General features: G+C 44.4%; 1 protein-coding gene across 1 annotated transcript in view; it reads left to right on the forward strand.

The window, feature by feature from the left end:
* Positions 1 to 9,286: 9,286 nt before the first annotated feature.
* LOC135547453 (adrenodoxin-like) overlaps positions 9,287 to 23,264 on the forward strand; it is a 32,015-nt gene continuing 18,037 nt past the window's right edge. The window contains exon 1 of the mRNA XM_064976480.1: positions 9,287 to 9,557. Coding sequence (XP_064832552.1) covers positions 9,391 to 9,557 — 167 coding nt within the window. The 5' untranslated portion in view covers positions 9,287 to 9,390. The remainder of the gene's footprint in view (positions 9,558 to 23,264) is intronic.

Raw genomic sequence — 23,264 nt, forward strand, 5'->3', positions numbered from 1 at the left:
TAGAGCTCCGAGACAGGATTGTGTCGAGCCACAGATCTGGGGAAGGGTACCAAAGAATGTCTGCAGCATTGAAGGTCCCCAGAAACACAGTGGCCTCCATCATTCTTAAATGGAAAAAGTTTGGGGAGGTGACCAAGAATTCGATGGTCACTCTGACAGAGCTCCAGAGTTACTCTGTGGCGATGGGCGAAACTTCCAGAAGGACAAGAAACAAGACTTTCTGGTCTGATGAAACCAAGATTGAACTCTTTAGCCTGAATGCCAAGCATCACGTCTGGAAGAAACCAGGCACTGCTCATCACCTGGACAATACCATCCCTACGGTGAAGCATGGTGATGGCAGCATCATGCTGCGGGGATGTTTTTCAGCATCGGGAACTGGGAGACTGGTCAGGATTGAGGGAAAGATGAACGGAGAAAAGTATAGAGAGATCCTTGATGAAAACCTGCTCCAGACCGCTCAGGACCTCAGACTGGGTTCACCTTCCAACAGGACAACGACCCTAAGCACACAGTCAAGACAACGCAGAAATGGCTTTGGGACAAGTCTCTGAATGTCATTGAGTAACCCAGCCAGAGCCTGGACTTGAACCTGATCGAACATTTCTGGAGACACCTGAAAATAGACAAAAACAGGTGTGCCAAGCTTGTAGCGTCATACTCATTCTCCGTTTATCTTTCCCTCAGTCCTATATAAACGTTACAGAAATTAAGCACAGAGCAGGATGGATGAAGCTAAGAGGGGTTACTTTGCTGAGAAAATAATTGAAAACAAAAATGACCCTAAAAAGCTTTGGAAATCATTTAAGGAACTAGGCTGTAGTAGCACTACCAAAAACAAACTAAACAGTGTTGGACTGAACATCAAAGGGGAGATGGTATATGGAAAAGCAGAGGTTTCCAATGAATTCAACTCTATTTTTTACTTCTGCTGCCAGCAAGCTGGTTAGCAAGCTGCCCACCAGTTCTGGTTTGTACGGAAGCAACCAAGTCAAGAATTATTATGTAGAGTTAGGGGTTCAGGCAAACTCTTTTTCTTTTGCAAAGATAGCAACAGCCAAAATAGTCAGTATGCTGGCAGAGCTTAAGTGCTCCAAAGCCAGAGGCCTAGATAATATTCCTGCAATGTTTCTAATAGATTCTGCTGAGCAAATTGGCCCTTGTATTAAGCATATTGTTAATCTCTCTCTTGATCAAGGCACTTTTCCCAGGGACATGAAACAAGCTAAAGTCATACATCTGTATAGGAAGGGGACAAAGTCTGACCCTGGGACTTATAGGCCTGTATCTCTCCTCTGTGTAACATCAAAGATCCTGGAGAGAATTGTACATGAGCAAATGTATGAATATGTTAACAAACAGGGTCTAATGTATGATTTTCAGTCGGGTTTTAGAAAAACACACTCCACTGATTCATGTCTACTTTACTTGACTGACTTCATCAGGAAAGAGATTGATGAGGGAAATCTGTGTGGAATGGTACTGATTGACCTACAGAAGGCCTTTGATATAGTTAACCACTGTCTCCTAATCTCCAAACTGGAGGCCTGAGGTTAAGCAGTATCCCTCTACGCTGGGTAAAGTGATATTTATCAGGAAGGGAGCAAGTAGTAGAGGTTAATGGTTCACTATCTCAGGCAAAACCAATGAGTTGTGGCGTTCCGCAGGGGAGTGTTCTTGGGCCTCTGCTATATCTAATGTATATTAAGGATATGAAAGATGCTTGTTCTTGCTGTCTTTTTCTTTATGTGGATGACTCTACACTTCTGGTGTCTCACAAAAGTTAAACTATGATGGAGAGCATACTTAGCACAGAGCTTACTAACATTAGCAAATGGCTTGGAGATATTACGCTTTCTCTGCACTTAGGGAAAACTGAAGCAATTATTTTGGGATCCAGACCTAAATTGTGTAGGTTGTCTGAAATCAGAGTGAAGTTAGGGGGTGAGGTGCTGACTACTAAAACCTCTGTTAGCTACTTGGGATGTATCCTTGATGGAAGCTTGGGAGGTGTGAGCTTGGCCAATAAGGTGCTAGGGAAGGTTAATGCCAGGACTAAGTTTTGGGCTAGAAAGTCCAAGCTGCTTGATAAGGACTCCATGAAAGTGCGAGCTACTGCCCTCATTCAATGCCATTTTGACTATGCTAGTACTTCCTGGTTTGGGGCTTATCTAAACGTATGAAGGGGAAGCTCCAGATAGCCCAGAATAAGTTGATCAGGGTAGTATTGAAGGTGAGTCCACGTACTCATATAGGCAGGAGCTGCTTTCAGGAACTAAACTGGCTGCCTGTTGAGGCTAGGGTGTCCCGGATTAGACTAGGTTTGGTTTACCGGAGTATTTATGGTCCTGCGCCCAGATATTTAAGTGATTACTTTCCTCGTGTTAGGGATGCACACAATCACAGCACCAGATCAGGTGTTGCTGATGTGTGCTTATACAGGTTCAGGAGTAATGCTGGGAAAGGTACTTTCTTGTATACTGGAGCCTCAGAATGGAACGAGTTGCCTATAAATACAACGTCCTCTTTGGACAGCTTTAAAAAATAAAGTAAAAATATGTTTGGTGTCCTCTGTGCCCATATGAATAACCCCTAGGGAGTTTTGAAAACAAGCCATTTTGCTGATCCCTGCCTACAGACAGAAACTAAAACTAGAGGCTCCCACGCTGAGGTCTGTCCAACGCTGGTCCGACCAAGCTGACTCCACACTCCAAGACTGCTTCCATCACGTGGACTGGGACATGTTTCCTATTGCGTCAGATAACAACATTGACGAATACGCTGATTCGGTGTGCGAGTTCATTAGAACGTGCGTTGAAGATGTCGTTCCCATAGCAACGATTAAAACATTCCCTAACCAGAAACCGTGGATTGGTGGCAGCATTCGCGTGAAACTGAAAGCGCGAACCACTGCTTTTAATCAGGGCAAGGTGTCTAGTAACATGACCGAATACAAACAGTGCAGCTATTCCCTCCGCAAGGCTATCAAACAAGCTAATCGTCAGTACAGAGACAAAGTAGAATCTCAATTCAACGGCTCAGACACAAGAGGCATGTGGCAGAGTCTACAGTCAATCACGGACTACAGGAAGAAATCCAGCCCAGTCGTGGACCAGGATGTCTTGCTCCCAGGCAGACTAAATAACTGTTTTGCCCGCTTTGAGGACAATACAGTGCCACTGACACGGCCTGCAACGAAAACATGCGGTCTCTCCTTCACTGCAGCCGAGGTGAGTAAGACATTTAAACGTGTTAACCCTCGCAAGGCTGCAGGCCCAGACGGCATCCCCAGCCGCGCCCTCAGAGCATGCGCAGACCAGCTGGCCGGAGTGTTTACGGACATATTCAATCAATCCCTATACCAGTCTGCTGTTCCCACATGCTTCAAGAGGGCCACCATTGTTCCTGTTCTCAAGAAAGCTAAGGTAACTGAGCTAAACGACTACCACCCCGTAGCACTCACTTCCGTCATCATGAAGTGCTTTGAGAGACTAGTCAAGGACCATATCACCTCCACCCTACCTGACACCCTAGACCCACTCCAATTTGCTTACCGCCCAAATAGGTCCACAGACGATGCAATCTCAACCACACTGCACACTGCCCTAACCCATCTGGACAAGAGGAATACCTATGTGAGAATGCTGTTCATCGACTACAGCTCGGCATTCAACACCATAGTACCCTCCAAGCTCGTCATCAAGCTCGAGACCCTGGGTCTCGACCCCGCCCTGTGCAACTGGGTACTGGACTTCCTGACGGGCCGCCCCAGGTGGTGAGGGTAGGTAACAACATCTCCACCCAGCTGATCCTCAACACTGGGGCCCCACAAGGGTGCGTTCTGAGCCCTCTCCTGTACTCCCTGTTCACACACGACTGCGTGGCCACGCACGCCTCCAACTCAATCATCAAGTTTGCGGACGACACAACAGTGGTAGGCTTGATTACCAACAACGACGAGACGGCCTACAGGGAGGAGGTGAGGGCCCTCGGAGTGTGGTGTCAGGAAAATAACCTCACACTCAACGTCAACAAAACTAAGGAGATGATTGTGGACTTCAGGAAACAGCAGAGGGAACACCCCCCTATCCACATCGATGAAACAGTAGTGGAGAGGGTAGTAAGTTAAGTTCCTCGGCGTACACATCACAGACAAACTGAATTGGTCCACCCACACAGACAGCATCGTGAAGAAGGCGCAGCAGCACCTCTTCAATCTCAGGAGGCTGAAGGAATTCGGCTTGTCACCAAAAGCACTTGGTTCTACAGATGCACAATCGAGAGCATCCTGTAGGGCTGTATCACCACCTGGTATGGCAACTGCTCCGCCCACAACCGTAAGGCTCTCCAGAGGGTAGTGAGGTCTGCACAACGCATCACCGGGGGCAAACTACCTGCCCTCCAGGACACCTACACCACCCGATGTCATAGGAAGGCCATAAAGATCATCCAGGACAACAACCACCCGAGCCACTGCCTGTTCACCCCGCTATCATCCAGAAGGCGAGGTCAGTACAGGTGCATCAAAGCTGGGACCGAGAGACTGAAAAACAGCTTCTATCTCAAGGCCATCAGACTGTTAAACAGCCACCACTAACATTGAGTGGCTGCTGCCAACACACTGACACTGACTCAACTCCAGCCACTTTAATAATGGGAATTGATGGGAAATGATGTAAATATATCACTAGCCACTTTAAACAATGCTACCTTATATAATGTTACTTACCCTACATTATTCATCTCATATGCATACGTATATACTGTACTCTTTATCATCGACTGCATCCTTATGTAATACATGTATCACTAGCCACTTTAACTATGCCACTTTGTTTACATACTCATCTCATATGTATATACTGTACTCGATACCATCTACTGTATCTTGCCTATGCTGCTCTGTACCATCACTCATTCATATATCCTTATGTACATTATTCTTTATCCCCTTACACTGTGTATAAGACAGTAGTTTAGGAATTGTTAGTTAGATTACTTGTTGGTTATTACTGCATTGTCTGAACTAGAAGCACAAGCATTTCGCTACACTCACATTAACATCTGCTAACCATGTGTATGTGACAAATAAAATTTGATTTGATGTAACTGGAATGATGAGCTTGATGTTCTTCTTTGATGTTTTTGTTTTATTATTTCACTGCCATACTGTGTTCTATCTTGTCTAGCCATCTTGTCTCAAGAGGACCGCAATGGAAATAAGTCCCAGACTTTAATGTGTGTTATCCTCAATGATTTTAAATGGTTGAATTAATAAACTAAACTAAAACTAAACAAGAAGACTCAAGGCTGTAAATGCAGCAAAAAGGTGTTTCAACAAGGTACCGAGTAAAGGGTCTGAATACTTAAAGTACCAGTCAAAAGTTTGGACACACCTCATGCAAAGGGGTTTTCTTTATAGTTTCTACATTATATAATAATAGTGAAGACGTCAACATTATGAAAAAACACATGGAATCATGGGTACTATTTAATGAAGCTGCAAGTTGAGGACTTGTGAGGCGTCTGTCTCACAAACTAGACACTCTACTGTACTTGTCCTCTTGCTCCGTTGTGCACCGGGGCCTCCCACTCCTCTTTATATTCTGGTTAGTGACAGTTTGCGCTGTTCTGTGAAGGGAGTGGTACACAGCGTCATACGAGATCTTCAGTTTCTTAGTAATTTCTCGCATGGAACAGCCTTCATTTCTCAGAACAAAAATAGACTGACGAGTTTCAGAGAAAGTTCTTTGTTTCTAGCCATTTTGAGCCTGTAATTGAACCCACAAATGCTGATGCTCCAGATACTCAACTAGTCTAAAGAAGGCCAGTTGTACTGCTTCTTTAATTAGCACAACAGTTTTCAGCTGTGCTAACATAATTACAAAATGTTTTTCGAATGATCAATTATCCTTTTAAAATGATAACTTGGATTAGCTAACACAGTGTGCCATTGGAACACAGAAGTGATGGTTGATGATAATGGGCCTCTGTACGTCTGTGTAGACATTCCATAAAACATCTGATGTTTCCTGCTACAATAGTCATTTACAACATTAACAATGTATTTCTGATCAATGTGATGTTATTTTAATGGACAAAAATTGCTTTTCTTTCAAAAACAAGGACATTTCTAAGTGATACCAAACTTTTGAACGGTAGTGTAAATTTTATATTTGAGATTCTTCAAATAGCCACCCTTTGCATTGACGACAGCTTTGCACACACTTGGCAATCTCTCAACCAGCTTCGTGATGTAGTCACCTAGAATGCATTTCAATGAACAGGTGTGCCTTGTTAAAAGTTCATTTGTGGAATTTCTTTCCTTCTTAATTCGTTTGGGCCAATCATTTGTGTTGTGACAAGGTAGAGGTGGTATACAGAAGATAGCCCTATTTGGTAAAAGACCAAGTCCATATTATGGCAAGAACCACTCATATTAGCGAAATTACAGTTCATTATTTAGACATGAAGTTCAGTCAATACGGAACATTTCAAGAACTTTGAACGTTTTTTCAAGTGCAGTCGCAAGAACCATCAATGTCGAGTTTTACAGTATGTTCCTTTTGATGGCAAAGAAAGCCCTTCTTGCCTTGTCTCTTAAATCGTTCACAGCCTTGTGGAAGTTACCTGTGGTGTTGAGGTTTAGGCCAAGGTAGGTTTAATTATTTGTGTACTCTAGGGCAACTGTGTCTAGATTGAATTTGTATTTGTTATCCTGGCAACTGGACCTTTTTTCACATATAGTCTACACATTCTCATTGTTAGTCGGTCTCTGTTTACTGACGGTCCCTCACACTCCCACCACATCGTAACTGTCCCCATTCTGTATCGATGACTCTTACCTAACTACTGATGTGGTTACTTTACACTCCATTACCACAGCCCTATTATGTGACTCGGTCTGTTTCTGACTCATTCATTATCTCAGTTTGTAGCATGGCATCACTTGGCTACTTTGACATCACTAACTCCCAATACCAACTGCACTATCGTCATCTATTGGGAATTCATGGCAATGTCATCCTACACTGCAGGTAGGCACTGCAGGGGAGAGCTACTGCAGCTGTCTATTGTGGTTGGTAATTTGTCAAAGAGATGAGAAGAAATTGAGTTCTTGCTCACTCTGCCTCTCCCTCTACCTCTCTCTCACTGGCTCATGATCTCTCTTGCTTTTCAGCTTTTTTTGTAATTTTTTGTTTGCGCTCTCGTTATTAATCAAATCAAATTGTATTTGTCACATGCTCCGTATATAACACAAGTGTATACTTTACAGTGAAATCCTTACTTATGAGCCTTTTTTCACTAATTGTAAAACTGTTCTGAGTTTAGATAGACATCTATCCCTACAGCCATGAGCCAGACTCTTCTCATTGACTCAGTGAAGTTATTATGTCTGGGAGAATCTGATTCCATTCAAATCGTGTGGACACCACAACAATCCACTGAATGTTCTTAGTGCAGTGGCCTCACTATTGGATTGTAGCTCAGTGTGTCAATATACAGTAGCCTAAATCTATAATGAAAATTCTGCATTATACTTCTATGATGATGAAAGCTATGCATTGTTGCATGTATAAGACATCGGACTATAATATTGTATACTCTAGTCTAAGTATAATGACAAAGACATGAGGTAATTTTTAGACATCTCAGCTGCAGTCCCTGGTAATTGTCTAGTCTTTTTATAGTATTGGGACATGGGGTGTGGCAAAGGGGATTACAATCCCTCTCTAATCTGTCCCTGATCTTTGATTAATCTGTCCTCTCCTCCCCCATCCACTCACTCAGTCTTCTGATTTACCTCAGTAGGTAGAAAGCCTCCCCTAGACACTGACCTCTGGTCAGTTTAGCAATTTACACCTGATAGTTAAATGTGGGATTAGATGAGGGTAAACTGATTCTAGATCTGTGCCTATGGGCAAATTCTATCCAAAGTATAACGCAGTTTTACTGTTTTACTGTATACATTGACCTGAGGATGAATTGTTATTTAAACTGAAATCAAGGTTGCATGAGTGAGTTTAGCAAGTCTATGATTAAGTAAAGTCAAGTAAGTGCTTTGTGATGAGATTCATTGATGTAGGCCTACAGTAAGTCGATTATATGGGTGGTAGCTGATTCTGAGTATTATGAGACCATGGGGCTGAGGCCAGTGTGGGGGAAAAGCCAAGATCTATGATCCTATTACTGAAGTGGAGACAGGAACAGGATTGGGGAGTAACTGATTAGGCCTACATGCAATCAGATATATGTAATCTGATTACAAAAGAAACAAACTAATCACCTTATGTTACCAGCTAAAATATTATAATCAGATTACAGATACTTTTGAAAAAGTAGATGATTATCTTGGACTACTTTTACATTCAGAAAGGATGTTTGCAGGGAAAAAAATACATCTTTCTGTTAACAGCTTTTGACATTCAATTCAGCACTGAAAAAGGCATGCGTTTAAGTTTGTTAAACCTGAGCGAGTATGAAAGTAATCAGATTACATTACTGAGTTTGGGTAATTCTAAAGTTGCGTTATTGATTCAATTTTTGGACCGGTATCTAGTAACAGTACCAGATTACATTTAGAAAGTAACCTACCCAATCCTTAGACCCTTTTAAGTATGTCAGAATTTAAGGGATTCCATTGATCATTTGGTATGTCTAAATACAAAGATTCATTGGTGTTACTCCATTTAAATGAAGGGAAATTACATCATATCACTTTAGTAAATTATTTTTGGGTTAATGACCTTAAATTTGAGCCTCCTCAATGACCAAAAATGTATTATTGGTGTTACATTTAGAAAGTAACCTACCCAACCCTGGACAGGAAACTGCTCCACAAAGACAGGCATAAAGCCCCATATGGTTCCATAAGTAGAAATCTCAAGGGGTGACAGAGGGCAGGTGAGGTTTGTTGGATACCATCTGTTTATGTAGTAATGCACAACATTACACGCATTTACAAATACATTGATTAGGCCTAAACAATATAAATAAACAGGTTAAGAAACAACATGCAAAATGGTAATTACATTGTAAACATTCATTTGTCTACAGGTTTGTATTTTATGGATCACATTTTAGACTTAGACTTTGACATTTTTTTGTTGTTGAAAATAACCTTGAACTAAAGAGCCTAGTGTCTTTAATTAATCACGTAACCTATCTGGCACAATCCATGCTCCACACACACATAAACCCTGGGTCCCCTTATGCCCTTTTGAGCAATTCCGAGGGAGTGAGGGAGGGAGGGAGGGAGATATCCACTTAAGAGTTGCAAGTGGGGTTTTGTGGCGCTTACATTTCGCTCTCGCCTGGGTACATTGATATACTCCTGAACTTGCATCAATTGCTATAATTTTGGCTATTTTACATCGACGTTGGGGCAACATGTCGGTTGCGTCTGCATCAATACAGTTTTTTACTCGTTTGTTACGATATCGAACGAAATGTGCCGTTCCGTTTCACGCAGCATCTAGGATTTTAATATCACCATACCTGCCCCAGGTCTTTGGCGGTAATAAGGTGCTACTGGGTACCTGTGCACAGCCACTCAGGTAGGAAAATGTGACGTCTAAAATTGTATTATTTAGCATTCAACACAAGCCATGCCATAGAAAGACAGATGAAACAATGTTTGCATGTCGACTGAATGCACCTGATACACTTCAATTAGGCTATTCAACGTCAACATAACTTTTATTATATTTTATGAATGAGAAAGTATCCGATTAAGGTCAGCAATATTTGTTCAGCATGGAACGTTATAAAGGCAGGATGCGTGGAAGTTCTGCTGCGTATATATGTGGCACACTTGTGCAGTCATCAGTTCTTTCCTACAGAAAGAGTAAAATATTTTTTAGAAAACATCTGCCGACTGCACACTTTGGGTAGCCTGTCCCACTGTTGTATGATTGGCTCCCTGATAAAAAAAAAATCTACGTGACGCTTGTCCGCTTGCCTGGTTATTCCAACTCCTTGCTTCGGCCAAACGAAGTATTTGCCTTGCCGAGGTAGTTGAAGTGCGTTCTGTGTGATGTATACGTTTGATTTATCGAACGTATGCGTGAAACTGTATGTGTTGAAGGCGTGACAGAAATACTAGCAGAAGGTGAATGTTGCACACATATCCAGATGATACTGCGTACCATTTTGCGCGAAAACACTATCGGTATGCTCGAAGAGTAGAAGTTTATTTTTTCGAAATTAAGTATTTAGCGAACATACAGCAGCGGAATAATTCATTTTGTGTCGTCAGACAATACGTCCCCAGGGTTAAGCTTTATTCAATCACGGCGCAACAGTTTTTTTTCTCTCCCTTTGTGCACGTGTCACTTGCAGTGCTATACAATCTCACAAGTTTTTAGGCCAAGCCTTGCAGTATCAAAAACGTTGCAAAAACAGCCGTGTGTGCACAGCCACTTAGGTAGGAAAATGTAATGTCTATAATTGTATTATGCGCGTGTGCGCATATACTATTTAGGGCTAGGACCATATAATTTGAATAATTTCATAGGATCTATGGCTGTGATATTAAAACAATCTCGGTAGTTGTGTAATGACATGGCCTTGAACACAGCCACAAACTACATCTGGAGGGATAGTGATTTAATTACTATTGGGTTCAACAGTCCTTATCTCGATAATAGGGCAAAGGGCCTAGCCTGGCACTTTCAATTCGTTCCTTAGGACTTTCTCTAGATAGAGAAAGTCCTAAGGAACGAACTGAAAGTGCCATGCTTTAAACTCTAGTAGAGAGAGTGATCAAGTGCACAATTCAGGGAGAAGGGATCGAGACTCCTTACCAAAATTGTCTTCTCACTTATAGACACTAGAGGACAGCAACACATCACCATAAACCACTGTGTACTGTGGGAGAGACGTCTTTCCCTTGTGGTTGAACTCACTTGGTTTAGTATTGCATTTTATGTATTTCACATTTCTAGTTGTTGACGATGCAGGGCCGTGCACAGACCATTCGGGGGGCAGGTATTCAAAATGGAAAGAAATCTCAATTCATAAAATACCAAATGCCTCTAGCAAAAATTAGATTTTAATTTTTTTGTAACAACTCATCTCAAATTTTAAGAAGGCTAGTTACAGTGCCTCCTAAAGACATCATTGACATTGGGAAAAGAGGGGGGGCGATCAGCTAATTGTTGATGATTGATGTAATTCTGCTAGTTAGCTAGCTCAATTTCTTTTACTGATTGACCTCACTCTTTCTGCCTCTCTCTGCTGCGCCCATCAGCCAACCAGACCGAATATTGACGATGATGTAGGCTAAAAGCAGCAAGCACTATGATGAAACTGTCTCTCATGAGGACTGCCACAGGAAAGGAAGACTCAGAGTTACCTCTGCTTCAGAGGATAAGTTCATTACCTGAGTTACCAGTCTCAGAAATTGCAGCCCAAATAAATGCTTCACAGAGTTCAAGTAACAAACACATCTCAACATCAACTGTTCAGAGGAGACTGTGTGAATCAAGCCTTCATGGTCGAAATGCTGCAAAGAAACCACTACTGAAGGACACCAATAATAAGAAGAGACTTGCTTGGGCCAAGAAACATGAGCAATGAACATTAGACTGGTGGAAATCTGTCCTTTGGTCTGATGAGTCCAAATTTGACATTTCTAGTTCCAACGACCATGTCTTTGTGAGACGCAGAGTAGGTGAACGGGTGATCTCTGCATGTGTGGTTCCCACCGTGAAGCTTGGAGGTGTGATGGTGTGGGGGTGCTTTGCTGGTGACACTATCTGTGATTTATTTAGAATTCAAGGCACACTTAACTAGCATGGCTATGACATCATTCTGCAGCGATACGCCATCCTATCTTGTTTGCACTTAATGGGACTATCATTAGTTTTTCAACAGGACAATGATCCAACACACCTCCAGGCTGTGTAAGGGATATTTTACCACAAAGGAGAGGGATGGAGTGCTGCATCAGATGACCTGGCCTCACACAACCTCAACCCAATTGAGATGGCTTGGGATGAGTTGGTCCGCAGAGTGAAGAAAAAGCAGCCAACAAGTGCTCAGCATATTTGGGAACTCCTTCAAGACTGTTGGAAAAGCATTCCAGGTGAAGCTGGTTGAGAGAATGCCAATTGTGTGCAAAACTGTCAAGTCAAAGGGTTATAGTTATAACTAGTTATTAGTTTTTAATCCCATCCTTCAGCTACCATCAACGCCTCCCATCTATCTCTGAACACCATCCAGTTTGAATTGTATTTTGTCATATTTTTAACTGTGCTGTTTTTCAAACCTATACACGTTCTACGGATACGGTATATTTTACATTAGTTATCTTGATATTAATCCCACCCTTCAGCTCCACTCAACCCCTCCCATCTATCTCTTAACACCATCCATTTTTAAATTTCTATTTGCCATATTTCGTTAACGTTCTGAATCTTTTTATTCTCATAGTTTCTACAGATTGTAAATAAAAGATAAACATGTTTGCTAAAATAATTACTATATTATTGATCAATTGACTATACTAGTACCAAAAACAATTATCTAATGATTATTCACACAAAATCTGCAGAGCTGGGATGGTTGTATCCCCCATATATATATATATATATATATATATATATATATATATATATATATATATATATATAACATTATGTTGGTTGCAAGAATTTAGTATAATTTGTTAATCAAATGTTATGCTGCTGTGGCGGTACTGTTGATATTTATGCCTTGATCACACCGACAGCATCATTGTGAAAAATGGTACGCCGCATAATTTGAACTTTTGTTGCATACATATCCAACATTCACCTTCTACTATTTCTGCCAAGCCGTCTTCGATAAATCCCAGGTATGCACCACACAACGCATTGCAACTGCCTCTGCAACGCAATGTTGCAAGGCAAACGCAGCATTCTATTGGAAATGAATGTAGTTCTGGTGTACCAAAACGCAGTGACACTAACGATGTGATCGAGGAGTTAAACTAGGTAGCTAGCTATACACACTCGAACAGTGACCACATTTCTCAAGCCATGCATGTTCAGTGGGTGTGGGTAAAATCTCAGGGTATGCCAATCCAGGAAAAAAATCCATATTACAACCTATGTGTTGTGGAAATTGCATTGTTTACTCTATAACCTGCTAGTGCATATGCTTTAGCATTGTGATATATAGTATATGCCTGAGGCTGAGACAATAAGAAGACACAGTGGCAGAATGAATTCAACCACACCTTTTGTTTCATTACAAAACCAGAGAGCAAAATCTGTCTGAAGTCCACAAAACATATTGCATGTAACAAACAGTTAAATGACCTACAGAATGCTCAAGCAAGGTAATGTTTCCGACTCACCCTACTTGTATAGAAACGCCAATGCCATCTTCCTCTTTCATGTTGCCTAAATGGTCTTTGATTTTGTCATACAGTACACACTTTTAGTTTTTGTTGTCCTAGGCTACCTGGCTAAAATTCTTGCTTGCTAGCCTAACTTTCTTTTACGGGCAACGATATGCCAGGCCAGCTAGTTAACATTAGCATACTACATCAAGCTACTTCCATCCTCTCAGGGCAAGGGCACAATGTATGGATTTATGGTTGGATCAGAATCGCGGTAATAATCATTGGCCAGTATGGAGAATTAAGGACAACTACAAGTTCAAATCCCTATCTCCATCCATGACTAATTTAGGAAAGCCACCAGAGGACAACAACACAAGGAGATGCAATAATCTGTTTGGGCGGTATGCAAACTGGAGTGGGTCTAGGTTTTCTGGGATAGTGGTGTTGATGTGAGCCATTACCAACCTTCCAAAGAACTTCATGGCTACGACCGTGAGTGCTACGGGTCTGTAATCATTTAGGCAGGTTTTCTTTGTGTTCTTGGGCACAGGGACTATGGTGGTCTGCTTGAAACATGTTGGTATTACAGACTCAATCAGGGACATGTTGAAAATGTCAGTGAAGACACCTGCCAGTTGGTCAGCACACGTCCTGGTAATCTTTCTGGCCCCACAGCCTTGTGTATATTGACCTGTTTGAAGGTCTTACTCACGTCGGCTACAAAGAGCATGATCACACAGTCATCCGGAACAGCTGATGCTTTCATGCATGTTGTGTTGCTTGCCTCGAAGCGAGTATAGAATTGTTTTAGCTTGTCTGTTAGGCTCGTGTCACTGGGCAGCTCGCCGCTGTGCTTCCCTTTAGTTTGTAATAGTTTGCAAGCACTGCCACATAAGACGAGCGTCGGAGCCGGTGTAGTATCTTAGCCCTGTATTGATGCTTTGCCTGTTTGATGGTTCGTCGCAGGGCATAGCAGGATTTCTTGTAAGCTTCCGGGTTAGAGTTCCGCACCTTGAAAACGGCAGCTCTACCCTTTTAGCTCAGTGCGAATGTTGCCTGTCATCCATGGCTTCTGGTTGTGGTATGTACGTACAGTCGCTGTGGGGACGACGTCCTCAATGAACTTATTGATAAAGCCAGTGACTGATGTGGTGTACTCCTCAATGCCATCGGAAGAATCCCAGAACATGTTCCAGTCTGTGATAGCAAAACAGTCGAGTAGTTTATCATCTGTTTCATCTGACCACTTTTTTCTAGAACGAGTCACTGGTGCTTCCTGCTTTAAATTTAGCTTGTAAGCAGGAATCAGGAGGATAGAATTGTGGTCGGATTTCCCAAATGGAGGGAGAGCTTTGTATGCGTCTCTGTGTAGAGTGATCTAGAATTTGTTTCCCTCTGGTTGCACATGTAACATGTTGATAGAAATTTGGTAGAACTGATTTAAGTTTCCCTGCATTAATGTCTCCGGCCACTAGGAGCGCTGCCTCTGGGTGAGTGGTTTCCTGTTTGGTTATTTCCTTATACAGCTGACTGAGTACGGTCTTAGTGCCAGCATCTGTCTGTGATGGTAAATTAACAGACACGAAAAGTATAGCTGAAAACTCTCTAGGCAAGTAGTGTGGCCTGCAATTTATCACAATATACTCTACTTCAGGCAAGCAAAATCTAGAGACTTCCTTAGATTTCGTGCACCAGCTGTTTACAAATATGCACAGACCGCCCCCCCCCTCGTCTTACCGGAGTGTGCTGTTCTATCTTACCGGAGTGTGCTGTTCTATCTGTCAGGACCCGGTTTCGAACCTGGGTCTCCGGAGTGAGAAACAGTCACTTAACCAACTGAGCCACGAATAGACAGCAGAACCCAGAAGATGAGGCAGACACAGCAGTACTTAAGACGGTGTATTTAATGAAGAAAAAATCCTAAAAATAAAAAATGGCAAATCCAAAAGGTGGAAGGAAAAACACAAAAAGATCTAAAAAAGAAACTCACCAAAACTAAACTAAAACAAAAAACAGAATACCACAAGAACGTTACCCGGAATCGACAAGAGCACACAGAACACTAGGGCAGGGTGCTAACATACAAACACAGAGCACAGAACTGAGGGAAACAAAGGGTTTAAATACAATCAGGGGAAACAAGACACAGGTGCAAACAATAATGGGGGTCAAGGGAAAACACAGGGACAAAAAGCACAATGGGGACATCTACTGACAAACAACTGGAACAACCCTGGCCAAATCCTGACAGAATCCCCCCTAGGAACGGCTCCTGACGTTCCTACCAGCTCTCTCAGGGTGGAGGACCCTGAACTGACGAATGAGGTCAGGGTCCAGGATGTCTTTGGCAGGAACCCAGGAGCGCTCCTCAGGACCGTAGCCTTCCCAGTCCACCAGATACTGCCAGGACCGCTGTACCCGGCGGGAATCCAGTATCCGGTGGACGGTATAAGCCGGCTGGCCTCCAATGACACGAGGCGGAGGGGGAGGTCTGTCTGCCGGGACAAGGGGAGAAAAAACAACAGGTTTTAACAAAGACACATGAAATGTGGGATTAATCCTAAGGGATCTGGGCAAGTGTAGGCGATAAGAAACTGGGTTAACTCTCCTGGCAACCTTGAAGGGACCGATGTATTTTTGGGATAGCTTGCGAGACTCCACCCGTAGAGGTAAGTCTCTTGTGGAGAGCCAGACTCTCTGGCCGGGGCGCAGGGTAGGCCCGGGACGGCGACGTCTGTTGGCTTGTTGTTGATACCTCTGTGAGGAACGCATCAGATTAAGACGGGTCTTCCTCCACATAAGCCGACAGCGTCTGACGAATCTCAAGGCTGAAGGCACACTGACTTCTGCCTCCTGGTCCGGGAACAATGGAGGAGCATAGCCAAACTGACACTCGTGCGGGGACATACCAGTGGAGGAGGAGCGCAAGGTGTTGTGCGCGTATTCGGCCCAAACAATAAAGGATGACCATGTGGACGGGTTGTCACGAGTCATACATCGGAGGGTGGTTTCCAGCTCTTGATTCATCCTCTCTGTTTGGCCGTTGGACTCCGGATGGTACCCTGAAGATAGACTGGCAGAAGCCCCCATGAGTTGGCAGAAGGCCTTCCAAAACCTTGAGGCGAACTGGGGACCTCTGTCAGAAACCACATCTTGAGGAATGCCGAAGACTCGGAACACATGATTAATTACCAACTCAGCCGTTTCCTTGGCAGAAGGTAACTTAGTCAGAGGGACGAACCTGGCCGCCTTTGAAAACCTGTCGATTATGACTAGGATAGTAGTATTGCCATGGGATGGAGGAAGTCCAGTAATAAAGTCCAATGAGATATGGGACCAGGGTCTGTGGGGAACAGGTAAAGGGTGAAGGAGTCCTTGAGGGCGGAGGTGAGAAGATTTGCCCTGGCAGCACACGGGGCAGGCATTGACGAAAGTGGCAACGTCTTCTCTTATGGTAGGCCACCAGAACTTACGCTGGATGAACTCCAAGGTGCGACCTACGCCCGGATGACAGGTGAGGCGAGAGGAGTGCCCCCACAGAAGGACCTGAGTCCTCACTGCCTTGGGGACAAACAACCGATTGGCAGGGCCTCCTTTAGGGTCCGGTTCGCTAGCTTGAGCACGTCTCACGGTATCCTCAACTTGCCACGAGATCGGAGCCACAATCTTAGCAGCAGGAAGGACAGGCATGTCCGTGTCATCTCGAATGGCAGGAGCGTAGACTCGGGACAGGGCATCCGGTTTGAGATTCTTCGACCCGGGCCGATAGGTGAGGATAAACTGGAATCGATTGAAGAAAAGAGACCATCTAGCTTGTCTAGAGTTCAACCGCTTCGCCTGCTGGATATACTCCAGATTTTTGTGGTCCGTAAGCACTTGAAACGGGTGAGAAGCCCCCTCGAGCCAGTGTCTCCATTCCTTCAATGCCATCTTAACCGCTAGGAGTTCACGATCCCCACATCGTAGTTCCTCTCAGTCGGGGTAAGCCGGTGTGAGAAGAAAGCGCACGGATGAAGCTTCTTGTCTTCACCCTCTGAGACAGGACAGCTCCGACACCAACCTCTGATGCGTCTACCTCCACCACAAATGGTTCATCCGTAGTCGGTAGTATCAGGATGGGAGCAGAGAGGATGCGCTGCTTGAGTCCTTGGAAGGCCGTCTCAGCTTCTCTTCCCCAAAAAACCTTGCATTGCCACCTTTGGTTAAAGCTGAGAGAGGAGCTGCCACCAAACTGAAGTTCTTGATGAACTTGCGGTAAAAGTTTGTGAAGCCCAGGAAACGCTGAACATCCTTAACGGATTTGGGGGTGGGCCAATCCGCTACCGCCCCTACCTTCCTAGGGTCCATTTGGATTCGACCGGGTTCCACTACAAATCCCAGGAATTGTACTCGGGATGAATGGAATTCACATTTTTCCGGCTTAACGTACAGATGGCTGTCCAGGAGGCGTTTGAGTACTTGTCTGACATGCTTAGTGTGTTCTTGAAGGGAGCTCGAAAAGATGAGGATGTCATCCAAGTAAACGAACACAAATATGTTAAGCATATCCCTAAGCACATCGTTTATGAGCGCTGGAACACCGCTGGGGCGTTGGTCAGGCCGAAGGGCATCACCAAGTATTCATAGTGACCAGTAGGCGTGTTGAAAGCGGTCTTCCACTCGTCACCAGGTCTGATCCGCACAAGATGGTATGCGTTCCGCAGGTCAAGCTTAGTGAAAACAACTGCTTCCTGGAGCAGCTCGAAGGCTGTGGCCATAAGGGGTAGCGGGTAACGGTTACGGACGGTTATGTCATTGAGTCCCCGGTAGTCGATGCAAGGACGTAACCCACCGTCTTTCTTGGCCACAAAGAAAAACCCTGCTCCCGCCGGGGAGGTGGATGGACGCATGAGGCCTGCTTCCAGAGAGTCCTTGATGTAGGTATCCATAGCAGCTCGTTCGGGTGGAGATAGGGAAAAGATCCGACCCCTGGGGGGCAAGTGCCCGGAAACAGGTCGATGGGGCAATCGTAAGATCTATGGGGTGGTAGCATGGTGGCCCTCTGTTTGCTAAACACCAGTTTGAGGTCATGGTAACACTCGGGAACTCGGGTCAGGTCGATGGATTCTAAAGACTCGGGAGTAGAACTCGGGAATTCTGGAAAATACAAGTAGCTTGGCACGTAGGACCCCACTGCTTGATAGTGCCCACAGACCAGTCAATGTGAGGGTTATGGCTGTGAAGCCAGGGGTATCCAAGGACGAGAGGGAACTCGGAACAGGAGATCAAATGAAAGTTCATCAATTCCTGGTGTTGTGAAACTGAAAGTCTCAAGGAGGTAGTGACATGAGTGACAAGTCCAGATCCCAAAGGGCTTCCATCCAATGTAGTAACCCTCATGGGGTCACTTAGAGGTTCAGAGGGAACGCCATTCTCCTTCGCCCAGACACCATCCATGAAGTTACCTGCGGCTCCAGAGTCTACCAAGGCTTGAAGGTGAAGCTTGTGGTTGTCCCAGGAGAGGGTGACTGGAATGAGCAGACGGGAGTTGGACGGATGGGAGGAGGTTATGTTTCCCGTTACAGTTCCCCCCGGGACAGAGCGTTTCCCTGGAGCCCGGGACACGTGGAACGGAAATGGCCCGGTTTGCCGCAATATAGACAGCGTCGCTCCCTCATCCGGCGGTCTCTCTCAGCCTGGGAGATGCGTCCAATCTGCATTGGTTCCGGTGGAGCCAGTGATGATAAAGGTGGGGACTCGGAGCTGGGACTGATAGGGGCTAGAGGTCTATGGTTGAGTTCTCTCTCTCTCAGACGCTGGTCAATGCGTGAGGCCAACTTGATCAGGGACTCGAGATTGTCCGGTGGTTCCCGAGTGGCCAGTTCATCTTGGATAGTGTCGGAAAGGCCTTTCAGAAAGCACACCGTGAGCGCCTCGTTGTTCCAGCCACTCGCTGCTGCTACCGTGCGGAACTGGATGGCATAGTCCGTCACGCTGCGCCAACCTTGATGGAGAGTCAGGAGCTGTTTGGCTGAGTCAGAACCACTGCTTGGGCCTTGAAACACTCATTTGAATTCCTCAGCAAAGGCAGAGTAGCTGGCACAGCAGGAACTATGGGCATCCCACACAGCAGTAGCCCAGGCCAGGGCTTTTTCCGACAGCAGGGTGATGATATATGCGATCTTAGACCGGTCGGTGGGAAACGACGAGGGTTGCAGCTCAAAGGAGAGAGAACATTGAGTGAGAAACCCTTTACAAGCACTTGGATCACCTGAGAACCGTTGGGGAGGTGGAAGACGAGGTTCAGCCAGGGGGTTAACTGCCATGGGTACGTGAACTTGAGGTACTGGGACGGGAACTGTTGCCGGGGTAAGTCGATCAGACATTTGCTTAATGGAAGTCAGCATCTCCGACAGAAGATGAGAATGTCTTGCCATTAAGGCCTCTTGCTGAACCAGGGCGGCTTCGTGGCGTTGGACAGTCTCCTGGTGGTGGGACAGCGTGGCAAAAGGTCCTGGGAACTGGCTGCCTCTGGGTTCATTTTTGGCTCTGTGTTTCTGTCAGGACCCGGTTTCGAACCTGGGTCTCCGGAGTGAGAAACAGTCACTTAACCAACTGAGCCACGAATAGACAGCAGAACCCAGAAGATGAGGCAGACACAGCAGTACTTAAGACGGTGTATTTAATGAAGAAAAAATCCTAAAAATAAAAAATGGCAAATCCAAAAGGTGGAAGGAAAAACACAAAAAGATCTAAAAAAGAAACTCACCAAAACTAAACTAAAACAAAAAACAGAATACCACAAGAACGTTACCCGGAATCGACAAGAGCACACAGAACACTAGGGCAGGGTGCTAACATACAAACACAGAGCACAGAACTGAGGGAAACAAAGGGTTTAAATACAATCAGGGGAAACAAGACACAGGTGCAAACAATAATGGGGGTCAAGGGAAAAACACAGGGACAAAAAGCACAATGGGGACATCTACTGACAAACAACTGGAACAACCCTGGCCAAATCCTGACACTATCTTACCGGAGTGTGCTGTTCTATCTTACCGGAGTGTGCTGTTCTATCTTACCGGTGCCATGTCTATCTTACCGGAGTGTGCTGTTCTATCTTGCCGACGTATGCCCCGCTAGCTGAATATCCATGTCGTCATTCAGCCATGATTCCGTGAAACATAGGATATTACAGTTTTTGATGTCCCATTGGTAGGATATTCGTGATCGTACCTCGTCTAATTTATTGTCCAATGACTGCACATTGGCGAGTAGTATTCGACGGTAACAGCAGCTTTCCCACTCGCCTTCTCCGGGTTTCGCTCGGATGTGTTTTCTGGTGAGATACATTCAGCACCTTGTGAATTGAAGGACATTTACGAAACACAGAGAGACGAAAGATATTTTATTTTATTTTAGAGTTTTTGGGGGGGAAGCCTGGCTTTCCTTGGAAACTATAAATACACACCACTGTGAATGTTTGGAAACCGAGTGCAATCTCTGTACAGGGCAGGCTGGAGAAATGTGTAGAATTGCAGGAAATTAACTTTAAAACAAAAAATTCTCTACACCGTCAAGAGGGGAGCCAACCAAACAATTCTTATGTTGGGCCCCCCAAAAGGCTAGAGTTGGCCCTTCTTGTTAGTGACAGCAGCATTGACACTTTGATCTTAAGACTAAAGTCGCCTGGTTACAATGAAGACTGTTTGTTTGCTTTAGGGGGGAGGACCATAGCCTGATATGACAATTGTTAAACTCTTGGTTTTACCGCTGTTAAATCCTATGACAGTGATTCATCATGTGAGAGTAGTAACGGAGAAAGTGTGTTCTTATTGTCTAACTCTATAAACCAGAACTTCTGGCCCACACAGTACAGCACACAGAAACAACCCTGTAAAAGTCTGTTATGTGGATGGTGTTTGGATGCTGTGCTCTGGCTACCAAACTACAAGTGTTGGATGCTAAACAGACAGTGTTGCTTTCCTCAGATGATGAAGTAGAGTGATAAAGAAGTTCCTACAGTATAAGATGAAAGGATACAGTAACCAGACAGAACTATAGCAGCACAATGGTTGGACCACCATCCACTAAAAGCCTACATAGCAGTGCAACTTTGTTTTTGTAGTAAAGAAAGTAACTGAAAAATAAGTGAATGATGTGTGTATGGGTAGCATTACCTCACTGGTATACCGAACACTTTCCCAGCCTCCGAAAGGTGGGGTTGCCCACGAGCCCTGGAGGGCCCATGCGCCTGTCATCAATGTCTCTTTTTTTTGACAGTAACCCTCCAAAAAGTAATAGTACATTTCCATATGTACTAGGAATCTAAGTGTTTGTTTCTTGGGCATCAGAAATTTGACTGAAAAAGTGACTCAGGCCTTGATTTGTATTTTTTCTACTGATTGAATGTTTTATTTTATATTATCTACCCTTTTTTTCTCCACAGTTTCGTGATATCCAATTGTCTCATCGCTGCAACTCCCCTACGGACTCGGGAGAGACGAAGGTCGAGAGCCGTTTGTCCTCCTAAATGCAACCCAACCAAGCCGCACTGCTTCTTGACACAATGCCCACTTAACCCGGAATCCAGCCGCACCAATGTGTCGGAGGAAACACCGTACACCTGACGACCGTGTCAGCGTGCACTGCGCCCGGCCCAACACAGGAGTCGCTAGTGCACGATGGGCAAGAACATCCCTACCGGCCAAACCCTCCCCTAACCCGGACGGCGCCGGCCCAATTGTTTTTTACATTTTATGTCACCTTTATTTAACCAGGTAGGGCAGTTCCCATTTACAACTGCGACCTGGCCAAGATAAAGCCAAGCAGTTTGATAAAAACAACAGAGTTACACATAAACAAACTCTGCAGTCAATAACACGATAGAGAAATCTATGTACAGTGTGTGTAAATGTAGAAGAGTAGGGAGGTAAGGCAATAAATAGGCCATATAGGCGAAATAATTACAATTTAGCATTAATACTGGAGTGATAGATGTGCAGATGAGGATGTGCAAGTAGAGATAATGGGGTGCAAAATAGCAAGAAGATAAATAACAATATGGGGAGAGGTAATTGGGTGTGCAATTTACAGATTGTACAGTGATTGGTAAACTGCTCTGACAGCTGATGCTTAAAGTTAGTGAGGGACATATATCTCCAGCTTCAGTGATTTTTGCAATTCGTTCCAGTAATTGGCAGCAGAGAACTGGAAGGAAAGGCGGCCAAAGTATGTGTTGGCTTTGGGGATGACCAGTGAAATATACATGCTGGAGCGCGTGCTACGGGTGGGTGTTGCTATGGTGACCAGTGAGCTGAGATAAGGTGGGGCATTACCTAGCAAAGACTTATAGATGACCTGGAGCCAGTGGGTTTGGCGACGAATATGTAGTGAGGGCCAGCCAACGAGAGCATACAGGTCAATGGTGGGGAGTATATGGGGCTTTGGTGACAAAACGGGTGGCACTGTGATAGATTACATCCAGTTTGCTGGGTAGTGTTGGAGGCTATTTTGTAAATGACATCGCCGAAGTCAAGGATCGGTAGGATAGTCAGTTTCACACGGGTATGTTTTAGAGGTCGACCGATTAATCGGAATGGCCGATTTAATCAGGGCTGATTTCAAGTGTTCATAACAATCGGAAATCTGTATTTTTGGACACCGATTTGGCCGATTTAAAAAGAAATATATATTATTTATTTAAAAAACACCTTTATTTAGGCAAGTCAGTTAAAGAACACATTCTTATTTTCAATGATGGCATAGGAACTGTGGGTTAACTGCCTTGTTCAGGGGCAAAATGACAGATTTTTACCTTGTCAGCTCGGGGATTCAATCTTACTACCTTACGGTTAACTAGTCCAACGCTCTAACCACCTGCCTTACATTGCACTCCACGAGGAGCCTGCCTGTTACACGAATGCAGTAAGAAGCCAAGGTAAGTTGCTAG

The sequence above is a fragment of the Oncorhynchus masou genome, chromosome 10 (genome assembly GCF_036934945.1).
Source record: "Oncorhynchus masou masou isolate Uvic2021 chromosome 10, UVic_Omas_1.1, whole genome shotgun sequence".
Classification (NCBI taxonomy): Eukaryota; Metazoa; Chordata; class Actinopteri; order Salmoniformes; family Salmonidae; genus Oncorhynchus; species Oncorhynchus masou.